A 21,916-nucleotide genomic window follows, 5' to 3' on the forward strand; every position below is an offset into this window, starting at 1 on the left:
CCAGAGGAGCGCCCAGGCAAGCAAGTTGAAGGCCACAAGACAAGTGCAAACAAGTTTGCACCCAACAAGGTCGTACGCCGCCGGGATTAGAAGGGGTCCTCGGACAATGGAGCCCAATCGTCCCCCTTCGCCTTTGAAGAAGGCATTTGCCACCACTGCGGAGCCGAGCCACCGGGAGCAGGTGGGCCCTTGTACAATGGAGCATGAGCGCCCCCCCCCTCCTTCTCCACCTTAGAAGAAGTGGATTGCAATTCTGTGAGGCAAGAGCGCAGGGGGATCGAGTGATCAAGCAAGGGGGCCCAAGCGGCGACTCTCTTCGCCGGGTATGACACCATCGCACGGGCGCCTACCATTGGCTGAAAGTGGCGTCATCTGAGCGGAGTCTCCCATTGGTCGAACATGACGCGACTTCCAGTGCTCGAAGGGTTTATAAGAAGCGTTCCAGAGAGACCAGAGTATGCCCTGATTCCCTGATTCACCTCTCTCGAACTTCTTGCCGCGGGCCGCAGCGTCCGAGTTGCTGCCGGCCCGTAATGACTGTACGACTGTTATTTGACGCTCACCTCACTGTATATAATGTAAAATAAACCCTCCCAAGTTTGGTTTTCATCCCGGCGTCCGTCCTTCAACCCCTACAATACATTGCAGGAAAGGTTACGCTTTTGCGATTCTATCTAACCAGCGTTGATAGCGAGGAAAGCATTTGTACATTCTCCACATTATATGCAGTATATGCATGTGCATGTCGCACGCGTTCCAAACAGACCGTGGATTGCTGACGTGACAAGGAAGCTCGATTGTGAGCTTCAAGCAAGCCATGAGATGGACGCAAGTCTGTTGCCTTTCACAGTTGCGTCTTATTTCGGTTGTATACAAACGCCCGACATTAGCAAGCTTTGCAAGAACGTGAAAAACCGGAACACCTCCTGGCCAGCGCCCAGTACCTACGGAGATCTTGATTCACAACGTTCTGACTTCTCTGACCAAATATGCTCTTTCTTTGGCAAAAGCTTATTAGCACCAGCATGGGCCAATCTGCCGTTCGCTTGTCTGGTTACCAACGCCGCTAGTGGGTCTAATTTTTAAAGAACAATCCAACTACTCCAATGCTTGTCAATAAAACATCGCGCATTGACATACCTAAAAGATTTTTAATGCTATTACCATTCTCAGAATATTTTATCGCCCTTTCGGTATGTGTGAGTGTAACCGTATTCCCTATCTTCAAGAAAAACATTCGCAGAGCCCATCGCATGATAACTGACAAAGGTTACGGGTTCTGCTTTGAATCAATATACTAAGTTAGCCTATACCAGCTTCGAAACGGTTAGGCGTGAGGTGTGTGCTACAGCGGCATCCTGCTTTCGAGCTTCAGCGATGATGATAATCGCGATGATGGTTTAATGTTATCTTTGAAACGAGGCGGTGTAATATATTCACCTAGCCCGTTCTAGTTAGCGGTGTATGGTAACGAGGTATTATTTAACGAGTTAACTAGGTTCTGGCATTTTGTATACATTTTTCTAATGCTGAGTGTTTCCTACGTACACTCGGCGCAATTTAGCGCCACCGCTTGTCAGTGTGCGGGTGGCATCTGAAATGCATATTCCACCAGTGTGTAATAATGCATATAAACGCCTCATGCAGCAATATGACTCATCTCTTCAGTGTCTTATTAGGCATGCTACAACACATAACGGCGTAGCCAAGAAATCTACTCGTGGCCTCCGAGCCGAGTAGAGCACGTCGGTGCTTGCGAAGGCTGAGAATTGCTGCTCACTTGCCCCTCAGCCAGTGGAGCCCCACACCAAGCTCCTGCCCCAACAGGCGCTTGATGTGTTGCGACCCCATGGGCCCGAGCACATGTGGATCGGACATTACCGCGTATAGCCGTGCGTGGCTTAGCCTTGTCTGGGGAAAAGAGGATCGCGGGGTTTGAGCCATTGCTGAGTTCTTGGACCTTTATGACCCCTCGGCGGAGGCAACACACCCCTTTGGCCTCGGCTTTACGTTGGCGCCACCCCCAGACTGACCCACCCGGGGGGAATCGGTAGTTGCATTATACAATCCTTCTCTCTGAAGTTCGTCTTTCTCCCTCACTTCTAATCTTTTCTGTGTTCTCCTCTCTTACCTCTCATTTCCTAGGGTGCATGTGTTAACCTGGTTTAGTCTATTCAGCCTACTGAATTACATCTTACGTCATAGCACCTAGGTACACCTAGCGTCTGCGCCTCCTTCGGGTCCCGTAAAGATTCCTTGCAGGGCTCGGCAATGAGCGGCTGGCGTAGTCGTCGAAACGAAATGAAGTATTTACGGCATTAAGCATCTTTAGCGGTCTGCTTCATCGCTGTCTTTTTAAAAGACGTCGATCTTCGGGGTGCCGTCTTTTTAAGAGACGGCACCCCGAACAAACAAAACATTTTTTTGTCCAGCGCAAGGTATCCTTACTGCACTACCACGGGATACATAATCAATGCCCCGAAAAAAAAAACAGTAAGAACCTTTTCACCTTTTACCGCAGCAAAAGCTCTTATGGACGTGCTAGGTACCGGATACACGTCACTAAAATGGCGAGCAGCACCTACTGCTTAAAGTACGCGACAAGCTACCACATGAAAAGTTTTGAAATCTCATAGCTTTTGGTGAGTTTGAATTCGCGTTAGCCCCACATCGTTCAATTAACACATACAGAGATTTGGCGTCAAATTATGATCTCTTGAATCTTAGCGAAGAACTACTGGAAGGATGGAACAAGCAGGATATTGTGAAATTGCGAAGAATAATGATCAAACTCGACAATAAACAAACACGTAGAAAAAATTTTAATTTCACCTTTGCTACGAATGTGCTGCTAGAATGACTTGAAACAGGTTACAGAAAGACCTGACGAAGGCCATAAATGAAAAATCCACGCAGATGCTTCAAATACAGAGATCTCACCGTGGCTCGCAAAGTTACCGCGGCCGGCTCATTTGCGCAAAATGCGACAAGCAAGAACGCGCTAAGGACTACTGCACTAGCCCGCTAAATTGTGCGAACTGCGGCGGTGAGCATGCCACATATTCCCGATTATATCTTACGTGCCAGAAGAAAAACATATATTTGCACTGAAAGTTAAAGATAACATCATGTAGCAAAATGTTCTTCTGTCAGCTTGCTGGTTTTAGACATTACCGAGTATTGAGGTACAGCTTAATAGCTGAGCAAGAGATGAGAAACGATGGAGTAGATATAGTGAAGAAGGCAAAAGAAAGCTATGTGCTCTTAACCGTGTTTGGTGATTCCATAGTTACAGGTAACCCGGACTACGAATGCGACTTTCAATGGATCAAACTCATAGATAAAATGACCTCATCTTCGTTCCTACTGCCTCTACAACCAGTCAGGTACCTTCTCTAAGTATGGACAGCTGGGCTAGTTGGTTGTGATTGGAATTATGAAGCATGGTTCCAGCGCACAATTGAACACGGACGAGAAGCGAAGGACAACACGAGCGCCGGTCTCGTCCGTGTTCTCGTCCGTGTTCAATTGTGCGCTGGAACAATGTTTCACAATGCCATGTACCTTCTACAGGTTTAATACGGGCTATAGCTGGCATTAAGCTAACACAGCTATGGCTCGCCAATCCCACGTTATGGTTCATACAAGCTGAAGACAAGCTCCTCAGTCATCTCGTCACGTTGGAGTTTCGCAAATATGAACTCCTGCTTGAAGCGTTGGCACTAGAGGCCATGGCTGCGATACGCCACATCCTCATCCGTGCACATCAGGAAACGCCATATACAACAATGAAAGAGGCTCTTCTCGAGCGTCTCGTCCCGCCTATGCATCGGAATATGCAGCAGCTCCTGAACAATGCAGAACTCGGTGACCGACGTTGAACTCAATTTACACGTCTATCTGCAACACCTTATTGGTGACCAACTAGACTTGTTGGATTGGGTTGCATTATCTGAGTTGTTTCTACGTCTTTCAGCCAACGTACGCATGGTTCTCGTGACAGCTACACATATTCCCTTGACGGAACTGAGTGAACCTGGCGATGATATGATGGACGTTGCTCCGGCAGGCATAAACGCTGTCCGTAGCTGTCAACTTCCTGAAGTGGATTCCCTTCAGGAAACCGTGAGTGTTCGCATGTCAAGTCGCCTACTTACGTAAGCAATTTCGAAACACTCCCCCTTAATTGACCCACCCTATTCAACTCACCACCCTCTCGCGCCGCCTTCTACCAACGGCCGTTTCAATGACCTGAGCACAATTTTTCATCAGAGGGCCTGTGCTGCTACCACCGAAGTTCAAGCGCCGCGGCTTGTCGATGTGTGCATCGAACGCGTTTCCCGCGTTTCACAAACGTAGGAAACGTTCAGGCCGGTCGCCAATAACTGCGACGTGCGATCACGGCCATAGGCCAAGTAACCATTTCCACATTATCTACTGAACCACTGGAGTGCGTTTGCTGGTACACACTGGCGCGCAGCTCAGCATAATTGTGCCGTTCAAAGCTGACCGGCGCCTCCGCACCCTGTCAAGCCCGCTACAAGCTATTAACTGTTGCGTCATCGCAACTTGCGGGCAGAAGTCTCTTACCCACGATCTCTGTCTTAAGAGCGGATTGCCACCGCTCTTTTGGATAGCAGGCGTCCACTATACCCTCTGAACGGCTGATTTCTTGAGCCATTTTCATCTGCTCATGGACGTTAGCTGCTGTCACCTGGTGCACGACATCATGCGTCTGACAGTCAAGGATTTTCTGTCGCACGCCACTGCTCTCAACCCTTCTTACCTCAAACTGCCTATCTCACTGTATGCGGCTCAACTCAACGAGTTTCCGGATATTACTACACCACCTACGATGGATAAAATCGCTAAAGACGCTTTGTCCCATTGCATTGTTACCACAGGCCCGCCCGTTCACTGCCGCCCCCTCCCACCCGGTCCTGATAAACGTCGAGTTGCCCGAAATAAATTCGAGCATATGATACAACTAAAATCCTTCGTCCGTCACCAAACTCATGGTCATGAACACTATCCTGCTAGTAACAGCGCAAAATGTAGACAAGGGACGAGACAAGAAGACACCACAAGCGCTGTGGTGTCTTCTTGTCTCGTCTCTTGTCTACATGTTGCGCTGTTACTAGCAGGATGGAAAACCAACAAGCCCAAGCTGCTATTCTAGCATGAACACTATGCATGGTACCTAAGAAGAACAATGGCTGGCGGTGCTGTGGTGATTATCGAGCACTGAATGCGATCAGTGTTCCCGACCAATACCCACCGCCAAATATTCAGGATTGCACTGCATTTTAGGCGGCACAACAATATCTTCGAAAATAGATTTTTGGAAAAGTTATCACCATATCTCAGTTGAGCCAGCCGACATTCCAAAGAATGCTATAACTACGCCATTTGGCCTTTTTGAGGGTTTACACATGCCTTTCGGTTACGGTAACGCAGATCAAGCCTTTCAGCGTTTTATAGATGAAGTCACCAGAGGCTTACCCTTTTGTTTTGCCTGCATAGATGATCGTCTCGTGGCCAGCAGCGGTGCTGAAACCCGCATAGCACATCTACGCGAACTTCTGACTCGACTTTGTGATTGTGCTCTTGTCATCAATGTTGAGGAATATCAGTTTGTGGATCTGGCAATCGATTTTCTCGAGCATCACATCACCACTCGTGGCATCACTCCAGTGCCTGACAATGTTTTGACCGTGATAGACTACCCGCCACCATCGTCCACACGTAGCTCGCGACGTTTTCTCAGAGTCATCAATCTTTATCGCTGTTTCATTCCTTCATGCTCTAAATTGGTGCATCCTCGTGACGTATTCCTCTCTATTTCGAAAGCTAATTCCTTTCTTGGGACATGGTCGTTGATAAAGTTTCAGCCACCGTTGACACCGCACTTACATAAGCTGCCTTCGTGCGTCACCCTTCACAGACCGATCCCACTAGCCTCATTGCGCACGCTTCTTCGTAAGCTGGGAAAGCCGCTCTTCATCTGTGAACTAATGGTGCATGGACCTTCAGCTGCTTCTTTTCCTCTAAATTACGCGACACTGAACGCCGATACAGCACTTTCGGACGGGAGCTCCTCGGGGCCTACCTCGCAGTGAAGCATTTCAGATAATTCTTGCAAGAGCAATAATTTTATTCTTACAGACCACAAACACTTGTTTCGGCTTTACGTTTCTGCAGTGCCACCTATTTCATCGCCGAATTGACCACAGACATACGCTACGCCAAATGCTTCCTTAACAGAGCACCGGACGCTCTCAGTCGTCTCAAGATAAGTTTTGTCCACTTTACGTTGTTTTCACCAGCGCCGGCTCAAGCATCAGACGATGAACTTCCACAACTACGATCTTTTACGTGACTCCGCTTGCAGCAAGTCAAGTTTCCTCACCACGACGTCACACTGTGGTGCGACGTTTCACCTACCAGTAGCCCCATTTATGTTCCTGCTCTTCTTCGTCGTGCTCTTTTGGATACACTGCACTCAGTCACCCATTGAGGCGTACGTGCGTCGCAACACTTTATCACCGGACGTTATATTTCCCCGTGCATACGCGCTCATATACGCTGCTGGGTCCGCACTTCTACAGCGTCTCAACGTTTCAAGGTGCAACAACACACCCAGCATCCGTAGTGCGAAATTCCCTCTACCCTTGCAGTTTCGACACCATTTCACAATCCTGGGCAAGCTACGCGAAGTTGCCATCGCAAGGATCAAACCCCTTTATAGACCGCACTTCAGACGATGTGACCACCTCTACAAGTGACAAGGTGACCACTTGTCACCGCCTAACAAATGTTATCGCACATAGCAGGACGCACCTGCATGTATGGGAAGTTTGTGGAATGTTATCGATGGTTCCATCCGCTGTCTATCAGCGAACCTTGTGTAACCTGATTGCATGTCTGCGCGACGCGTATAGTGTACAACTTTGTGGAAGGCATGCGGTTCCCGGCTATTACTCTGGAACATTCCACGACTGATGTACAAAAGCCGACGTGCTTGACCGCCTGATTAGATTTTCGATGATCGCCTAGTGTGTTCACCGCTATCCTTGTTCTTTGAGGGTACAAGTTCGTCCAATAAAACGCTAGTTTCGTTAATCACAGTGTTGCTGCCTTCTTCACCGTCACTACTACGTGACATCTGGTTGAGGTGCTTCACGTTCATGTACAGGACGCGAGCCGGACAAGCCATAATCCAAGCCCGGACCGCAAAGGCGACACCAACGTCGTCCCGGAACACCGAGCAAGCCGCCGACTGTGGCAGCTGCCTGCGGAACACGGACTTCTACCAGGGACTACCACGAAGATCATCCAGAGATAACCAAAAGACAGCCGCAATGACAGCCTCCTCCTCCACAATAGTTCTGGAGCAGCCCAGGGAGCCAGAAACGTTCCGCGGTTCCACATTCGAGGACCCGGAAAGCTTGCTGGAGACGTATGATAGGGTCGCTAAGTTTAACCGCTGGAACAGCGACGACAAGCTGCGACATGTCTATTTCGCAATGGAAGACTAGGCCAGGACGTGGTTCGAGAATCGAGAAGCCACTTTAACGAGGTGGGACCTTTTCTGAAGCACCTTTCTCCAAACATAAAGAAGCATCGTGAGTAAAGAACGCGCCCACTGCCCACAGCTTCTCAATGAGACCATAGCGATCTTCATAGAGTGCATGGCCCGCCTTTTCAGGCACGCCAAACCGGAAATGTCGGAGGCGAAAAACGTCCGCTTCCTGATGCGGGGTGTCAAGCAAGAACTTTTCGCCCGGACGATTCACAACCCGCCCGCGCCCTGGCACCCGCGCCAGGGCTACATAACGCTGCGATACCATTGCCGCCACCTCGCCTACCTGTGGGCCAGCGAAACACCCCGAAAAAGACAGATATTTGGCGCGCCCCCGACCATCGCCCGCTCTGCTACCAAGGCGGGGAAGCCGGACATGTCTACAGCCGATGCCCATTCCGCGAAATGTGACTACGAGGGTTCGCTGTCAACGCTTCGCGCCCGCAGCAAGGTGAACGCCATCGGGATATCGCCGACTACCTCGCCGCCACTCAGTGGAGCCCGCGACGACCACGCCGTCCACCGTCACCCGGCCGCTACCTGACCCCGCAACAACGACCATACACTGGCCCAGCCCAGGACCGGTGTGCAAGCCCATATCCGGAAAACTAACAGCCGCTACCGATGGGGTTGCTACTTTCGTAGACTTACGTGCATTCACGCAGTTATTGCGCCCTCTTGATCGTCCCATAATCGAGATGCTATGTTTCTGCCGCTAGCAATGCTCTGTGCTCACTTATCGCATGTAATTGTCTCTTTGCTCGTTATATTCAAAGCGGTTCACACCGGACACAGCACTATGTGTCCACTGGCTACTGGCTGGTGTGTGCCACGGGTTATTCGTGGATTTTACAACGCCTCCGCAAGAAGGTGGAGCATGTACACAGGCAAAACCGATGGGTCCGTTCAATACGCACCTCACACGTGACGATTTTGGGTAATTCGCTTAGGTGCATATTTATCCTTGTTTACTCCTGCGCGATATTTTTCGGAATAGTTCCAGGAGTTCGTAATGCACTTTCTAAGCCTAAGTGAATTTCAACAGGAGACGAACGTTAAATTCAAGCTTCGCGCTCTGTAGTCGTACGTGGCTTGGGCTCGGTTCACTTAGTAGTCAATTTGTTCAACAAAAATGGGTCAAATATTACGCCTTCGTTCACGTTAAAAAGAAAAAGAACGCCACGTTACAACGCATGAAGTGTTGAAACTCGTTCTTTTTTTTTCGCTTTAAAATATTGTCTTTGCTATCAAGGCATGGCTGCCTACCAGATGTGTCTGCCGTATCCGCAGTTTGGTGCGACGCGCGACAGGAATTGTGCTGAAAATTCCGCGGTATTGTATGCCAAAACCACAGTCTGATTAAGTGGGAGGCAGTTGTGAGGTACTGTGGAGCGATTTGGACCACCTGGCCTTCTTGAACGTGTGCCTATACTCAAGCAAACTAGGTTTTTTTTTTTCAGTTTGCTCTCATTGAAATGCGGCCGCGCGTCCGAGATGGAGCCCACAGTCTCTAGCTTGGCAATAGGCGCTTTGCTATCGCGTTGTATAGGGAAAGTTACTGTTGTGCATCCTCAATCGCCAGAAATACCCCTCTAAAACTGCGATTGTGCCGTGTGTCCATAACGAGCAGACTTGACTCATGGGCCTGTATTCGACTATCGAAAACCACCCTGACTTTATTGTCGCGGTTGGAGCGTTAACTGCTTAGTCTCCCAGTAAAGAACTAAAATATATAGACTCCACAGTCCTCAGTTGCGTTCCTCACTACAATGTGACAATGCAGTCACTTTAGCTTGAGAAACTGACGCTATTTTCTTTAACACTCACAAATATATAAATGTTTGGGAGGTAGCAATATATCTGAATATGTACAAAAAATTGTCTTGATCATTGCAACCGAGAATCAAGTTTTAAAAATTATTCTTACATGTATATATCTCCCTCTATTACCTGAAATGGATCACTTACAGCAGAGGACACAACTGGTGGAATGAATTGCAAAATCATGTTTTACCCTACGCCGGCATCACTAAGTAACCTCATAAATAATCAGTTTAGGGCACATGTTTCCACTCAGGAATTGAAAGAAAGCACTGAAGAATACATACTCATCTTGCAGAAGTGTTGCATTCAGTAGGATTTTTGAGAGCTGCCTACTCAAATCTAGCCAAAAACGCTTTCATATTCCTGTGAACACTTGTAAGCAAACTGTGGTCGAGGATGTTGCAAAATAAGTTACTTTATCCTCGCACACAGGTCTCTTTGTTTGCATTTTACCTTTGAAACATCATATGCCTCTCAAAGTAGCACAGCCTTTAAGACAGAATTGCACTACCACAAGATATATTTTGTAATTCTGTGTCCATTAAAACATGTTTTCAATTATGAACAATGTAAGAAAACACAAAATCAAAAGTACAGGTGAATAAAAAAGGACAGGCTTGACTGGAAGCATTCTTCAGAAGCAGTCTTATACTAATAGGACATCATGGTGTTAGGCTGCTGAGCACGAGGCCGCGGGATCGAATCCCGGCCACGGCGGCCGCATTTCGATGGGGGCGAAATGCGAAAACACCTGTGTGCTTAGATTTAGGTGCACGTTAAGGAACCCCAGGTGGTCGAAATTTCCGGAGTCCTCCACTACGGCGTGCCTCATAATCAGAAAGTGGTTTTGGCACGTAAAACCCCATAATTTAACTAATAGGACATCACCGTTAGTGATAACGGTGAATTCTAACTATTTAGCAGTATCAGGCCTTATAGAGCTTTGCACAATAATTTGTGTAGACCTCTGCGATGGTGTATTCAGGTTTTTGCCGCAACAGCGATTTCGTCTACGCGCACAACACATCCGTGAACTTAAGAAGAAACTTTACTTCGGGTCCAACTCCGACGCGGCCTATTCAAATACATGTAAAACGCAAAAACGTTTCTTTGCCATAACCTCTGGACCAATAATAATGAAATGTGTTTCATTTGAGAGAGAAATTTAATCTCTTATGGCTGTTGGAAGCGGAATTTCGATTTAGGGCTTGAATACTGTTAAAATAATTTTCAAAAATTCAAAACTTTGAAAAAGACATAGCAGCACGAAGTTTACAAATTAATAGCTCTGATTCAAGAACAGATTTCCTGGTTCCGTCAACGGCATCCACTAGATCATTCAAAGCGGACAAATTTGAGATGTCGCTTTAAATGTTACGTGAATTACTTAAGTTGTGCACAAAAGTTACACAAAATCTGTATATCCATATTACTAAATTTTTCGAAATACATGTGTAACATGTGAATTTTGTCTGCGTTAGATTAACTGTTATATGCAATTCACAGAATCGTAACATCATTTTCCTTGCGGAGTTAGCGTTTGATAGTTTCGTTTTCTGAAAATTCGCGAAATTTGGCAATTTTGAATAAGAAAGTTACACCCTTAGTGAAAATCGCGAAACCAACAGTCACTAGAATTAGAATTTTTCTTTCATACGCAACAAACCTCGTCAAATTTGGTGCAGTGGATGCTGAGAAAAACGAAATCTCCTTTAGCATGTTTTAGATAGGAGCACCCGAGCGAAAGCTTCCCCTTAAGCCGAGCTACTGCAGTACGAATAGTAAGGTTGATTCGTGGTTGAAGTTGCACCGAATCCTAGGAATGAATGGTTGCGCGAAGTAGCAGATACCAACTTCATTATGTAGAAATTAAGAAAACATTATTTGTGCTTTGAACTAAATGCTTGTTGCTCTCTTTCCCGCTTGTTTCGACATATACTAACCACAGGATCCGAAGTTGCTGGCGGTAAGCTGCACTTATTCATACCTTATGTTTTTCCTTCCTATCCAACGTGCTCTTTATTGAATTGCTTAAACATATGCTAAGGTTGTACATGACGACAATATAACCGCAAGTCCTGTCTTGGCATGCGCTAGCAGTGTGAATCAATAAATGATAATAATGGGGTGAGAAGTTTAGACATTACGGATTATTTAAACATCGCCTGCTTCAGATGACAAAATTTTTATCCACGAGCTCACATATTGAGAAAGAGAGACATTACTTGTAGGATGAGTGTGATATTCAACTGTTACATTCAACTGTGATATTCAACTGTGATATTCAATAATTGATACTCAACTGATGAACTTCGCTATTTAACATTTTAAAATATTATACGGCACATGGTAATCTACGAACTGTAGCCGGTGAGTGTGCGAGGGGTATCCACTTCGAATGAAATTCAAGAATGATACCAGTTTGAGGACTGTCAACCTCCAAATGCCCTTAATATTACTATTAACGCGATAGCGTTAAGGAGCTCGTATCGCAGAAAAGCCGGTGTCGTCGGCGTCGGGTGTCGGCGTCCGCGGCGTTGACCGTGAGCGATAAATAACGGCAGGTACTTCATAAATAAAAAGCAACTTCCAAGATGGGCTGGGTGGGAATCGAACCAGGGTCTCCGGAGTGTGAGACGGAGACGCTACCACTCAGCCACGAATTTGATGCTTCCAAGCGGTACAAACGCGCCTGTAGTGAATGCGGTGTTGCCTTCGAAACTAGCCGTGGAAAGTTATACTGCAGTGTATACAGGTAATTATGAACATGTAACTTACAGAAGTCGCAATTACAAGAGTAGCGAAGTGCGTTAACGCTGCATTTCTTCTGCGCTTTCCGCACACGTAGAGCCATCTTGCGGCAAACACAGAAGACCCCCTCCTCTCCATGTAGGGCGCTGCCTCGACAGATGGCGCGCCACGCCCGCATTGGAGCTGTGGAAGGACCGGTGCGAGGGAGGTCGTTGCCCGGACTCTCTCTCCCCTGACAACGCTTCGCCTTGCTCCCTCGGCAGAATCCAGCGTCCTTCCTTTCATTAGATCGCTATCTGTCTATCTCTCTGCCCGTGCCGATCACGACGTTTGGCTGGCGTGCATCATTCATTTCCCCCTACGAGATACCGAGTTCTTCGGTTCGTTCCGCTTGCTCAGGCGCACGTTTCGTTGCTGCGCCGAACGCCGCGTTGCTCGACCATATGGCTCGACGCTCACCGCGTCCGATGCGGGGCGCCTTGTAAGTGATGGCTGTCCTGTAGCCCATTGTCTTACACCCCTTGGCGGGTCGACGGGAACGCTGTCGCGTTCCACTCTTGAAGGCGAAGCTTAAGCGTCCTCCAATTTTTGTTCGATAGCATTCTTTGCCTACTCGTAGGCCTTTTGAAGCAATGGACCAACCAACCAACCAACCGACCAACCGGTCGACCGACCGCCTTTTGCCCACCCCGTAGGTGAAGCTGTTTGCCTGCTTGGGCAACTAGGTGTGTGCTCCGAGTTGTGATGACGTCATGGTCGTTCCATTGTCGCCATTTAAGCTTCAGCACCTCACTCCCGTGATGCCTTTTATCCCGATACCGTAGCCCAACTTGTATGGGCGACTAGGTATGTGCTCCTAGCCGAGATGCCATGGTGGTTGTTGCATCGCCGCCATTCAAGCTGTGTTCTCTGACACTCGACAAGCCGTCGTCGCCACGGCATCGTTTTCATACAGACGTCATGCATTCATCGCCACACCACCCTAGTGACGTGGCCGCGGTCGGTCAATCTTCGTCCTTCGAGTTGTGATCTTATTCTTGTGATGTCGTCGACCCGCCATATACTCAGCCCAGTGGTCCAATTTCGCTTGTAGCCTGGACTACAAAGAATGCTTCGGGTGACGTAATGCAGCCGTGGTGGCGGCATCGTCGTCATTCAGCCTTTGTGATTCTACTCTCGTGATGGCGTCGCCGTCACGCAGTTGCCATCATACAGCTTTGGTGATACAGGTATTTTCACGCTATTATATTCACACACCTGTCACCATGAGATTATGCCCAAGCCAGCTCCGTCACTGCATCGTCACCACGCAGTCTTCGTCATCCGTTCGTTGTCATACCATCGTGGGGATAGCTTCGCAGCGTTTGCGTTGTCATCACTGTTACTTCAACATCCGACTTGCGCCTTACCATCGTCATCATAATTTGCCATCATAACATCGTTTTCAAGCGGTTATTTCACTATAGTCGCTGCTTAACTATCTTTGACCCAATGTCATGATTCCGTTGTCGGCATACTACCTTCGATTTATTCGTTACTCGTCATTTTATCGTAAGCATTATATCGTCATTGGATAGTAATTATGCTGCAGTTCTCATGTCATCGTCGTCATTTTGCACGCCATCAAATTTCTGTATCATGCATACATTGTCTTACCGTCGTGCTCATATCATCCAGTTCCTGCATCGCTGTAATTCCAACTTCGCCACCCGTTTATTGTTGCACGATTGTGGTCACCCCAGCGCCATCATTCCTATACCTTCACGGATTCTTCGTCACAACATCCTCATTATTTATTATTCGTCATCTAATTGTCGTCTTGCGGTCGTCGTAATATGGCCCTTGACATCGCAGCGATGTCGATCCATCGATGCTACGCGATCCTACTCACTGCGACGGCGCTATAACGTCATCGGGATACCGCCATGCTCATGGTTCATTTGACAAGTGATTGCATTAGCAAAGTTGCATGATACCGAAGTATCTATAACACAACTGGAACAACGAGTGTCTGAATTACTGGTATGCGTGCTAAACAAAGTTGATTTCAGGAATATGACCTCGATACACTACTTCATTGGTAGTCGCATTTCTTTTTAAAGTCATCGTAACATGAAATCCCATGTAGTTTTTCAGCGAAATTTTCTTTGACGCACTGAAGCACAAAAGTAATAAAAACGCTCACGGGCTCCGATCCACAGTTTGAGAAATAACTTCAAGCTGGTGTCATCAAAGACATTTATGTCACGTTTATAGGTCTTGTAAACTCACAGGCTAGTATTCGTATATTTCATTAGGTGCCATAAAGTGAATAAGTGAGAAGGTATTACGTGATATTTTGTTAACTTGTGCAATTAGTTTATTTATTTGTCGTGCTAGTAATATCTGACTGTTCAAGTAATCAAGTTGAAGGACACCAATTATGTTAAGGGCCATAGGCGATTTTTAAGAATTCTGCAAGGCATAATAATCATCACGCCATAACTACAATTTTATATAACGTGTTTGGTTGTGTCGAAACAAGGCTGTTATTAACAGAAAACTATCGACTAAACATCAACAGTGTTAAACAATGACGTTTAAAGAAGTAAAGTTGAGGTAGGGTGACATTTTTGGTGTTCACTTACGTTCAGCGAAAAAACCTGCGCATTTGTTCAGCGCTATCTGCAGTCATGGCAAGAAGAAATGCATGCAGATCTAACGTACTTGTTTACATTATGCGAATGGAGGCTTATGTAAAGCCGTTAATTGTATTATTTACAGCTAGTGACGATGCACACCATTAGGTGACGACAAGTGATGCAGATAAACGTACGAGACCCATCCCGCAACATTGAGTGGTTGTGTACGTTCTATACATTTAGAGGTCCTGCACGGTACAGCGGGACATTCCAATTCTGGAGAATTTTCACAGACACGGCACACATCAAGTAGCCCAAAGCGAATTCAGGGAACATAACTAACGCTCTACGCTCCACAAATATCTCAGCCCAAGAAATATCATCTTGCTTTATGTAGGAATCATATGTAATGAAACATGACCACTTTGCAAGAGTAGCTAAGAGAGAAGGGGCATACACTGAATGGCCGCACCAGAACAAAACAAAATCAGAGAATACGGTAAAAAATTTACCGTTTATCAGAGACTTACCAAATTTACCAAATTTAACAGAGATTCACTTAAAAAGAGCGCAAGAAAAGTGCTTTATTGCGATGCAAATTATATTAACAACTGAGGCGCATTTGTGCTTTCGGCGTCGGTGTTGCCGTGAAGTTCCGGAGAAAGTCTAGGGCTATGAAAGGCGCGCCCTGTGCTCTATGCTCGAGTAAAAGCATGCGAGGGCGAAGTGAGTGGTATGGTTATGGATTGCGGCTCAGTCTCGCCTACGGAAAGCGGGGAAGAGGCACGCCGCCGTTCGTCGCCCGCAAGGTATTCCGGATCGGGTAGGGAGGGTAGGGCGCGTTCTATTCCGGGCGGTCCGGGTAGTCATCTGTGAGGAGTACTGAGTCCGCGTTGCGAAACGGTTTCGCGGCTTAGCTCGCGTTCATCGCGATCGGCAGCACCAAGGTCAACCCGCTCGTTCCTGCGGACGCGTCTCCTCATTGCTGCGTTTTGACGGCCAATTACGGCGGTTATTGAGTGTGAGATGATGCTTGCGCGTGACACCCTGCTTTAATATTTAGTTAGTATGCCCACGATTACAAGTTGATACTGCCGATAAAACTATTATCCTTATTTTGTATAGCTGTTAACTAATTTGCTATCGAAATTGACGCTTAGCCTATTCGTCCCAAGTGTGACTTTTTCTTAACGGCTTCTGGGTAACCTGATTTCCCCCACTCCCAAGAGAAAATCATGGCTCGGTACAACATCTAGCGACATCCCAGCAATTGGGTTTGTATTTGCCACTGCAGCACTTCCATGCGATTTCGAAGACATATTGAAGACTTGGAGCATGCCATCCATCGGGTGCGCCGTCAAAAGATCGTTTAATCGTCATCACCAAAAACATTTATTGTGTTGACAGGGTCTTTTGCTCTGATCATTCAGAGTCTGCTTGGACGTACTGCGGTGGGTTTAGCCTGAGTATGGTTCCTCAGCAGTCCTGCATGTTCCCTTAACAAAACCAATTCGCCCCTCGCAGCTGTCGCTGGCCAGCAGTGCCTCCCATTGCTCCGAACTTGGATTTATGATTTTGGGGACTGCTGTTATAAGAGAGCGCGACGCTTAAATTTGAACTGCCTATTTGTGGGAATAAAGCGCTGTGGTTGGTGGCGTCATGGTTTGAGTCCAGAGGTGGAAAGGTCCGTTTGGCCATGGACATCTCAATGGATTCAGCAGGGCTACTTGCACACCTTGTTGTCTCTTTGGTGAAGCTGAATATGTAGGGCAGTGGGTGTCTGGCCAGTTGGCGACACGCATATGTAATTCGTTGTTATCGATGTCTTTCACGTTACACGTACATTTACCTGAATTCTACATAAATGGGTTTACGCCTTTCCAGAGGGAGTGCACTTTCTAGTGTGCTCACAAGTGTCATCATTTCGTTCGGCTCGGCCACGTAAGCGCTCCTTCACAAGAAGCTAGCCAAAAGCATCCATGTTATTCGTTTGCCGAGCAGGTTATGATATCGCTCCCGTAATTTCTGAGCCCGTTTCGTCCCATCTGTCAATTAAAATATGACCGACAGCGTGAAGATTTAATCCCACTTGTCATAGGTGTTCACTCGTTCACACAAAACGATACAGTCCTCTGTGTCGTAATCATCTGTGGGGCACGCGCACCCCAATAACGCCGGAGAAAACAATAGCCGCGGGTATGGCAGAAGCCTCGGATGGACCATCGTGCTGCCGAGTTTCAAACTCGTGAATGAAATCCGTCCCTCCACAAATTGTAGTGAGGTTGTCGGCCTGTAAAGTTGTACAGAAAACTGCTTAAGCGAGTCAGTGAAAACTGTGGAAGTGTAGACGGCCGATCGCCTTCTATTATCCTCTACATTCACTCGCATGGTAGGTATCTTGGTTGGGTGGTGGGACTGCCTGGCGGTGCCTTCTCCAGGCAGGCCTGCGTTACGGGAACATGGAGAACGTGACGGCACCCGGCAGGAGGCGTAGCCCGTTCTGGAACTCTAGGCTTCCGTAATCACTCTGAACTCTGGGCTTCCGTTCTGGAACTCTAGGGTTCCAGAACGGAGGCTTCTTTTCGGATGATGTCACACATTGAAGCAACCTGTAGTTGTGGCGCTAGGGAAATCGTTCACATTTCATCAAAACACAACGACCGTGATAGACTATCGGAGGCCGCCGAAGTTTAGTCCTTGCACTACGTCCTTCGGCGTAAGCAATTCAATGCAATATAGCGTGGTTCATATTTTCAGCGTCTGAGCAATGGCTGTCGCTCTGCGATGAACTAGAGTAGGTTCCGAGCTGCACTTCAGAAGTGGATGTTCCCTCACCCTGCAACAGGAAATGAACGTTGCTTTTCATGAGACGTGGCGGTCAGAAGTATATACCAAGCGAGTTTTAGCTTGGTTGAACATAACGACATATTATTCGTTAAATACGGGCGACGTTCTGGCAAGGTTTCAGTAACTTATTTTTGAACGAGACTCGAGAAGGTGTAAATCGAGCTCCTATCAAACAGGTCCCATGTGGTTATGCTTAACTCTTAATTATGAGACTAGGTTCGAGCAGTTCCATCCAAAGGGAAATAGGCGTGGTGCAGCACCTGGCCACAGCTGCTTTTGTTCAACATCGTGACCATTTTCATGCATCCAGCCAGCTTCCAGATACTTTACATGATATTCTGTGGAATGTCATTGTTTCGCCTGTTTGTTGAAGCATGGTAAGCTATACTAATGAGGAATCGGGAAAGCAAAAAGCGGTGGTATACAAGTGTAGAGAGTGCTGCAGCCTCTCGCGTCTATTATTACTCGCTGTTTCTGATCATTGCTCTTAAAGAGGCTTATTCCAGCTGCTTCAGCTTAGGTCCGACTCCCACCATCGTCTCCCAGACACCTTTTCCGGCGGCGGGTCGTATTCGGCACGTCCTGTTTTTGAAAGCTGGTCTATGTCCTCATGAAAAAGAGGGAGTCAAGCGAGGGTACATCGGGGGGCGTAGTTGAGGTCGGATTAATGGATTTGCTCGGTTTGCATAGACTCGCCACCTTTAAGACGTTATGGAACCTGAAATGAATGGCAAACCGATTAGCACAATTTCGTGTTAGCGTTAGCTCCTGGCTCTTTCACAACAACGAACCAGTCGCTAATCCAAGAATATTTTGTTTCCCAGTGGTCAAAGTCTCTATTTTCTTCAGATACTCAACTACTCTGGTCACCGCTATTACGTGCCACTTCAACAACTCCGAGCCGCCCGCTCTGGCAACGACAGCTTTTTTCTCTTAAAAATGCAGCGCCGACGTAGCCGGATCCAAGGTGTCAGTGTGGCATGACAATACGGTTTGCCCTAAGCGTTTGTCAACAGACTGCCATCTGTGTGGCTTTTGTTTTACCTTACATGCCTTTCGCTCATCTTTTCGCTGCTTCCGTGTTTGTGCGATGTCATTGTTACTCAGCATCGTCGCGTCTACAATGAGGCCCCGGATATCAGTGCGGGACCTCTTGCATATCCCCCCACACCTGCCTCTGCTGCAACGGGCACCTTCCACGACCTCAGCTCTCACTCGCAAGTCGGAGTTTGGTCCGTTCGAGGGCTTTTTTCTTGTCACTTTTGATGGATACAAGGCGTCCGGCTGTACCATCTTCCTTTCCCGTGTGATATTGCGACTCGGGAGGCTGGCGTTGCTCCGTCGCTCTTTCTTGCACCTCCGGAGGCTGCAGCGATTCCTGGGGGGGGGAGGGGGGGGGGCAGGGGAAGCTTCCCCTTAGGTTTGTTCTCTAGATCACAATTTTGTACTACGCGGGCCTCGGGCTTTGCAGTACGTTCCCCTCGGATGTACAGCTTGAGTGCTCCAACATGGTTCGCTCGCTCAGCCTGCCCCATTTCTTATCTCTCCGTTCAGACAAAAGACCTCCGCAATTTAAATTGATCCCGCCCCTTTTGGCGGTAGACCTTCCGCACAGCCAGTGCTAGCGCCACTGAGTGCGTGATTAAGCGTTAAGGCGGCGTCTCCCACTTTGATTTTAACATGTCTATGCGAATAATCATAGTCCACCTTGTGGCTTGCAGTCGGTTTCGCACGGCCGCGGTTGCTCAAAACGCCAGGATTTCCAAGTGTTTGGTGCTACATTTAAGCTAACACAGTGCAAGTCGTCTTGCACTTAGCGAACTCTATGCTTGTCAGACAGGGCATGGCGTGCATACTTACCTGCGCCGAACTACCTTTTTAGCCACCCGCCGTGGTTGCTCAGTGGCTATGGTGTTGGGCTGCTGAGCACGAGGTCGCGGGATCGAATCCCGGCCACGGCGGCCGCATTTCGGTGGGGGCGAAATGCGAAAACACCCGTGTGCTTAGATTTAGGCTCACGTTAAAGAACCCCAGGTGGTCAAAATTTCCGGAGTCCTCCACTACGGCGTGCCTCATAATCAGAAAGGGGTTTTGGCACGTAAAACCCCAGATATTATTATTACCTTTTTAGCCAGGTAGCGAACAAGCAAAGCTTTTGCCATGTCTTTGGCCAACTGTCGTGGCCGTGGACATCATCATAGTGCCCCAGTGCAGCTCGGCGCAGTTTTCGCGGAATAACAGCTCTGAAGCACTCGTTTGTGCCATCTTTGCCCAGCACGTACTCCAATAATGCGCCATCAGCGCCAGCCGCGAAAGTCTCTAGACTAACCGCCGCATCGCCAGTTACACTAGACCAACACTGCAGCACCAGCGCTCGTCGTGCGCCTATTAAAGTCAAAATACAAAACTTGCCGCCGCATGACAGCTCCCGCCCGTGCGCCTTGCATTCGCAGCACCTCTCAATTTTCAGCTCTTTTAACGTACAAGACGCGCGCAAGCGCGAGTCCACTTGGATGCCATTTAGGTCTTGGTAGCCGTCGTTTCTTATTTTTCTAAGGCAGCCAGAGCACCAATATTTATCGGGAGAAGTTGGACAGTTTAGTATATTGTTTGGTGCCTTACATACATTAAATGCAAGCACGTTTGTGGGATGTTTTTGTGTGAGCGTTCCTTCAAAACTTTTAGTTTAACATAGGGGAAAGAAAAACGCGAAGAAGCTTTATTGAACGTGATACAGAACAACTGATTTATATGCTAAAGAAAATGCGGCAACCGTGGAACCTTGCACTGCCGATCCATGGCAATCCATTCCACTTCAGATCGATTGACCGAACATGATTCAACACGTAGGGCTCACAAGCTCCGCAACCGTCGGCACAGAAATCTTGACGTCGTAATATTCGCAGGGTTCCTTCGCAGCTTGTTTCTGGGATCTCTTCCGATCCATTGCGATTCATTCCACTTCCGATCCATTGAGCGAACATGATTCAACACGTAGGGGTCACAAGCTCCGCAACCGCTGGCACAGAAATCTTGACGTCGTAATTTTCTCAGGGTTCCTTCGCAGCTTCTTTCTGGGATCTCAAGCAACTGATTTATATGTTAAAGAAAATGCGGCAACCGTGGATCCTTCCACTTCCGATCCATTGCGATCCATTCCACTTCAGATCCATTGACCGAACATGATTCAACACGTAGGGGTCACAAGCTCCGCAACCGCTGGCAAAGAAATCTTGACGTCGTAATCTTCGCAGGGTTCATTCGCAGCTTCTCTCTGGGATCTCAAACGACTGATTTATATGTTAAAGAAAATGCGGCAACCGTGGAACCTTCCACTTCCGATCCATTGCGATCCATTCCACTTCAGATCCATTGACCGAACATGATTCAACACGTAGGGGTCACAAGCTCCGCAACCGCCGGCACAGAAATCTTGACGTCGTAATTTTCGCAGGGTTCATTCGCAGCTTCTTTTTGGGATCTCTCCGATGATTTGTGGTAATAATAGCGTTGTTAGGTAATCATATTGCTATGGCATGAGCCGAGCGAGGAGAAGAAGAAGAAGACGTTAGCGTGTGCATGCGTGTGCAGCCTCGGGACGCCATCTTTACTTCGCCATCAATCTCGGTCCTTAAATAAAGCCTGTTTAACTTTAACCGTAACAGTTTTGTGGTTGAGGTGCGGGGTACTTCGACCAAGACGACGGAGCTGCTGCAGCAAGTACCACGCCGGAGCCGACGCCTCGCTCGACTGCCCCCAACACCACTTGAGATCCCGATGTCCCACAGCGGTGACCAACAACCTTCTCTGGCAGCTCCAGTGCGAACAACCGGCGCCTGGATGCATCAGATGGAGCCCCGCCCTTTCTCAGGAAAATTCGGCGAGGACGTGGAGGAATGGCTCACCCACTACAAGCGTGTGAGCAAGTACAACGGCTGGAATTCCACGGCTCAGCTCGACAATGTGGTTCTGTTCCTCACAGACACTGCGCTAGTGTGGTTCGAGAACCATGAAGGTATCTGCATAACGTGGGACAGCTTCGTGACTCACCTTACCGAATGCTTCGGCGATTCCACCACGAAGAGGAAGCGGGCGGAGCAGACATTGCTGCAGCGCGCTCAAGTCCCAGGTGAGACCTGTACCACGTACATTGAAGCAATCCTGAAGCTTTGCAGAACGGTCAATCCTCGAATGTCCGAAGAGGACAAGGCTGGACACCTTCTCAAAGGCATAGCCGAGGATGTGTACAATTATTTAATCGGCAAGGAGAGTCTCGCCTCGGTCGCCGACC

The 21,916-nt window shown here is 47.9% G+C and overlaps 1 protein-coding gene across 15 annotated transcripts in view; it reads left to right on the forward strand.

Moving 5' to 3' along the window:
• The window catches only part of LOC139050262 (uncharacterized), a 228,395-nt gene that overhangs the window by 155,344 nt on the left and 51,135 nt on the right, over positions 1–21,916 (forward strand). For 12 of the 15 annotated variants that reach the window (XM_070526449.1, XM_070526458.1, XM_070526453.1 and 9 more), the window contains one exon: positions 11,355–11,372. The exons of the other annotated variants lie outside the window; for them this stretch is intronic. In XM_070526449.1, coding sequence (XP_070382550.1) covers positions 11,355–11,372 — 18 coding nt within the window. The remainder of the gene's footprint in view (positions 1–11,354; positions 11,373–21,916) is intronic. 15 annotated transcript variants of the gene reach the window in all.

This window comes from Dermacentor albipictus, chromosome 10 (genome assembly GCF_038994185.2).
Source record: "Dermacentor albipictus isolate Rhodes 1998 colony chromosome 10, USDA_Dalb.pri_finalv2, whole genome shotgun sequence".
NCBI classification, from domain to species: Eukaryota; Metazoa; Arthropoda; class Arachnida; order Ixodida; family Ixodidae; genus Dermacentor; species Dermacentor albipictus.